Source organism: Mandrillus leucophaeus, unplaced genomic scaffold (assembly GCF_000951045.1).
Source record: "Mandrillus leucophaeus isolate KB7577 unplaced genomic scaffold, Mleu.le_1.0 Scaffold140, whole genome shotgun sequence".
Classification (NCBI taxonomy): domain Eukaryota; kingdom Metazoa; phylum Chordata; class Mammalia; order Primates; family Cercopithecidae; genus Mandrillus; species Mandrillus leucophaeus.
This window is the reverse complement of record NW_012101366.1, coordinates 4804667-4810139: the sequence shown is the minus strand read 5'-3', so window position 1 is coordinate 4810139 and position 5473 is coordinate 4804667. Positions and strand designations below refer to the sequence as shown.

At 42.0% G+C, this 5473-nt stretch overlaps 1 protein-coding gene across 1 annotated transcript in view; it reads right to left on the bottom strand.

The window, feature by feature from the left end:
- Positions 1-5473, bottom strand: part of DNAH11 (dynein, axonemal, heavy chain 11) — a 387500-nt gene that overhangs the window by 33047 nt on the left and 348980 nt on the right. Inside the window, exon 74 of the mRNA XM_011973963.1 lies at positions 333-560. Within this exon, the coding sequence (XP_011829353.1) occupies positions 333-560 (228 nt within the window). The remainder of the gene's footprint in view (positions 1-332; positions 561-5473) is intronic.

Here is a 5473-nt window from a genome sequence, read left to right as displayed (position 1 = left end):
CACTGCACTCCAGCCTGGGCGACAAAGTGAGACTCTGTCTCAAAAAAAAAAAAAAAGCAAGTTCCTTAAGAAGTTAGCTAGTTTGCTTTCCCTACACAGTAGCTGAAGTTTTCTTAGCATTAGGGTGAAACTGAAATATATTTACTGGTCATTAGAATAGGAAATGATGGGGCAATTCTTTCAAGAGATTAAAACACACCCACCCCAACCCCTCCACACGCGAACACTGAGAACTTGTTTCATCCCTCCCAATGACCTGCCTGGGTTGATGCTGGGCCCACAGTGAGAAAACTCTGACTTCATTGTCTGCCTAGCATGCTTCACTTTCTTACCTGATCAAAGTTGTAGAGGGCAGCATGCAAATTGGCCAGCATCCCTGTGGGAGGTTCATTAGTGATCTTAATGGAATTTTCCAGCAGTCCTTGAGGGATGATGTGCTCATCTGGTGTAGGTGCTGACTCAGCACTCATGAAAACCCTGTAATCTCTGTGACTTCCTTGGCTGAATCTTTCAAGGAGCTTCTCCAAGGTTCCTAGCCACTTGGCTACCAGATGAACATTCTGAAAGACAGTATGGTGCATAATTCCTGTGAAGGTGAGGCATATTACTTGCATTATAAGATTACATTTTCCTATATATAATTGCACTGAAAACTCAGAGAACCATGATTCAGCATTTTCTTTATCAATACATCATAAAAAGGAAAAAAAAAAGCCAAAAGGAAATTGAACCTTGAACATATTAAATGTTGCCAATCAACACAGATTGTCTTTGTAACCCAAAATCTCATGCAATACACATACCTACTTCAAACACCCACCAGTCACTTCTGAGATGCAGTTGCCTAGTACTTTTCTTTGTTATGGTTCAAATCCAATTACTGAGATGTATCGGGGTTAGTTTGAGAAAATATGAAAACTAAAAGCCAGAAATGTGCCTCATCATCCACTTCATTGGTTTCTGATGGAAACCTCTTCTACTCAAACTCCTGCTCATAAGCATATGGACTCAAAAGGATACAAGGGAAGCAAGGCTAGCTGAAAGAAAGCAATCATTCATTGTTAAGATACTTTGTGTATTCCTAACAGATGATTTTCCTTAAATCCTAGGGCTGTCAGAAATCACACACAAAAAATTAAATGCCGCCACTGTCATCATTCTTTGCTTTTCCGTTTTATGATTCACATATTTGGTCCTGCAATACCAAACACCCACAGGGTATAGCTTGGTAGTTGGTGCTGGGAGGGAGGTATAAAGGCTGCACCTTACACGCTCTCTGGCTTTGGAGAAGTCCTTGATATAGTAATTGAAACATCACACCCAGATAAATATAATTATTTCCAACAAAGAAAAACATTTAAGATCACGACAGCCACAAAAATACAGAGAATGAAGGCAAACATGGAACAAAATAATAATGCAGGTATTCTTCTTTAAAATTTCTATTGCAAAAAGACCTAAGCCAACTCAGTCATTCACATTATTGGTTTTTATTCCCTTGGCAAATAATGAACATCGGTAGATGTGATGGGCTGAATTGTGTACCCTCAAATTCATATTTTGAAGTCTCAACCCCCAGCATCTCATAATGTGATGGTATTTGGAAATAGAGTCTTTACAGAGATGATTAAAGCTAAATGTGGTCCTTATGAAGGGTCTTAAACCAATATGACTGATGTCTTTATGAGAAGAAGAGATTAGGACTCAGAAACACAGAAGACACAAAAAGTTGGCCGTCTACTCTAGCACAGTAATACAGTAGATAAGGGCTCTAAGTTCCCTCCTTTACATGCTTGTTAACACGTTATAAGGAAAGAGTATTTCTCACTCCTAATTGTGTCAATCATAAAAGAAAACAAAAGAAACAATAATAAAACCTGCTTTGTAAACTCAATTATATCTTCATTCTCTGTCTTACGGGGTACAGCAGTACCTTACTTGAAAAGTTTACTTGAAACAAATGTAAAAATATTCAAGGCAGTGACTTTGGAGTTACTGAAGGGGACAGAAAAACCTCCCAGCGAGCCATCGTGGAGCACAGGCACACGTCGGAATCTAGCTTGGGAGCTATTCTTGAGGGTACTGGCTTCGGGACTGGCTAGATTCTTATGCCTATTTTTCCAAGAACAGCAATGCTTGTTTAGACAATCTATGTGTCTTGGAAATGCATGAAAAATGGTCATTTTGCCCTTGAAAAATGGTTTTTAGTATGCTATGTTAATTCACAAACCTGGTGTGCATATGAGATAAAGATAGTTGCCAGCCTGCTACTTTTATGATAGTTTTCTTTGGAACATGGGCTTTTGATTAACTACTATCTAAACACCTTTAGTGGGCTCTATCTAATCATAATAATTGATCATATTGGGGCTTGGGTAAGAACCAATTAACATGTACATACATATCATATACTCATGTTAATATAATGTAAATTATGAACAGTATAACAAGTTTCTATTATGCTTGTCTTCTCTTTCTTCAAAGTCCTGCTTCTCTTTTTCCTGCTGATCAAACGATACTAGAAACTTCTAGATACTGGGATGGCCTAAAGCCTGGTATAATCTCTCCTTACCAATTACTCTATGTGGGTACGGGGATGGAGAGTGAAGAGGTTGAAACAGTTACATTCTTGGTTACCAGCTTAGCCCTAAGAACAAAAATTAAAGGTCTGAAACAAATATCCAAAAGTAGATCCTTGACAAAATAAGATCTTTTACATTTTTTTTTTTATGTTAAAACTTACAACTTGCAATTTTAGGGACAACAAGTAACTCAGCATAGATACAAAAGTAATGGAAACAGTTATTTTGAATATGTTCTTTTGAGGATGACTATAGCCCTCCTAATGTTCTCTCCAGTCTGAGCCACTGGGAGCATGAGAACGCTCAAAGAGCTCTTTCCTTTCTGAGACAATCTTAAAATTTACCAAACTGTCTAAGCCTCAACTGTTTTCTCTGAAAAAGCCAACCCTCCTGTGTTTCTGATTCTGAGCCTCAGAAGGGGATGCACCACACTGCCCTCAAGTCCCCTTACAAAGGTCTCTCTATGAAGGCCTCATCGAAGCAGTGGGTATTGTCCCAGAAGGTTACATTCCTGCAGTCATAAGCCTGCTTGGACTCTGGAAGCTTCTTTATGAATCCAGTTGCATTTCAAGCACAAATGCCAAAGGCACCGAGTCTGGATACTGGAGACACTATGGGAGGCCAATGCTGTATCTTGCATGAGGGTGGCTATTTTCAGGAATGTCACCTGCTGCCAAACAGACCTAGTCTCAAGTACTAGCTCTGCTATCCAACCAGCCATGTGGCCTTGAGGCTCTCCAGCTACTAGGGTGCTCGCTTTTCTCATCTTTATATGGAGAATGGCGACTCTACCCTTGGAGCTTTGTTGTAATGATCCGAGATAAGGTAGCCTGTGAATTGCCTACTGAACCTTTGCATGACTGAGCTGAAAACTAAACAGCCATTCCTAGACCTGCTGAGACAGTTAGCAGAGCGTGCTGTGGATGGAGTCAGCACATTTCTCAGGTGCCCTCTAATGCTGGCCTTTGCTCCACTGGTTCCTGTAATACTCAGCCAAGGGGGCCATCCCAGAGGACACTGGGGTGGGAGAACCATTGGTCTGTATGATGCTTGCCTGAAAAGGGATAAAGGAGTTTTCTACTCAAATTTAATTTATAATCAAAGGGAATGTTACACACCAGGTAGGGGCAGAGTTGGACTTGTATGAGATAATGATTAACGCAGGAGCCAGGTATTGGGGAGGGTCCCCAGAGAATCTCTGACCTGCCTGTGCATTGGGAGAACGCGGTGGAGCCATAGGAAATTGTCATCATTTGCAGTGGGGAGGAGCCTGGCCTCTACAGCTCCTGTGCGGTGGCCTGGTATTCAATCTGTGAGGTCGGGGTGTGTTAGCAGGATCCCCTCTCACTTTGCTGAGAGTATTTTTTTTCTTTTTCGCTCAATAAATTCCGTTCCCCCCACCCTTCAATGTGTCTGTGTTCCTAGTCCTTTCTGGTTGTGTGACAAGAACCCGGTTTTAACTGAGCTAAGGAGCAAAATTCTGCAACAATAATATACATTAAAAAGAGTTCTGTTGACTCTAACGTCAACCTAGATACTATGATAAGTGTTGGCAACCTAAACGAGCTTGTTTGTTCTCAGGCAGTATTGAGCGTTCCAGATATCTCTAAGTGAAGGGAATGATGAAGCTCTTCCTAACAGTTTTAATTCTAGAGCACAGTGGCGAGACAGTCTCTCAGAAGACGACAGCCATCACTGTCCGCAGAGCCCCCCACCGTCTTTGCAGGCATCATGAACACTGACAGAACTGGTTGGACTCTGCAAATCGCCTTGTTAACGGGGCATTCTGATGGGCTGGACAGCTCTGCCCTGGCCCTCCTGTGTTTATGCTCAGTGTCTTCCCTGAAACCTAATACTCACTTGGAGGATGACCCAGTGTCCTCCTTTGGAAGCTTTCTCCAGTGCCATTTCTGCCACCATCTCCTGACCTTGTCCTAAAGACACGTTGTGGAATTTTCCAGAGTCAATTGTAAAGCCAAGTCTTTTGCCTGTGGGAGAATACACCATGGTGAGAGGAAACATCTATGAAGGAGGGTAAGGGGAGCCTGGAATTCTGTGGTCTAATGCACATCTGTGGTCACCGCAGCCATCTTCTGGGTGACTGTCCTGAAGAATCCAAATGAAACTTCTGTTGTATCCACAAGCAGCATTTTGAGCTCTCCACAGCTGCCTCACTGCAAGCATTAGAAAAGCCTGTGGAAGCCAGTTCCTTAGGTTTTATGATAATGAAGCTTTTGACATTTTGATAGATGGCAGGCATTGTTATGGAGCTTTATAAACTCTTGCAGGAGTAGCAAAGCATTTCTCTCATAAAAAGGAGCAACATGTGGTAGATATCACATCATTTTTTTTCAATGGATCTGTTCATTGGGTAAACGCACAAGCCTCTCACCTTGTGAGGCTGCATTTAAATTGAGCAGTCAGGTCACAGCTATATTAACCTGGTATTCTTGGTGCAGGCCGTGGGGAATGGTAATCCAGAACACAAAGGCGACAGTGCCTTGTGCAATCAAATACACTTGCTCTAATGACCATTATTTAGTCACAGGGGGCACAAGATTACATGAGCATGGGGAAAATTGCCCTTTGGCCCTCATATAGTCAAAAGGTGGAAAACAGTACAAAGGAAACTTGCATTATGCCAGCCAGAGGAATGTTCCATTTCAACATTTCTTCAGACTATGGTGTTATTAGCTTTATATTTTCCATACATCCAATCTTCAACAACAATAAAAAAGAAACTAAGATCACTGTGAACTGAAAGGAAGGGAAGGGGGTGGGGGGTGAAAGGGAGGGAGGGAGAAAGGGCGGGCCAGTGAGCCTCCCTGCCACTCACCAAGAATCTCCAGGTCTTTAAGGGCATCTACCCCTGGAGACAGGATGAAGAATAT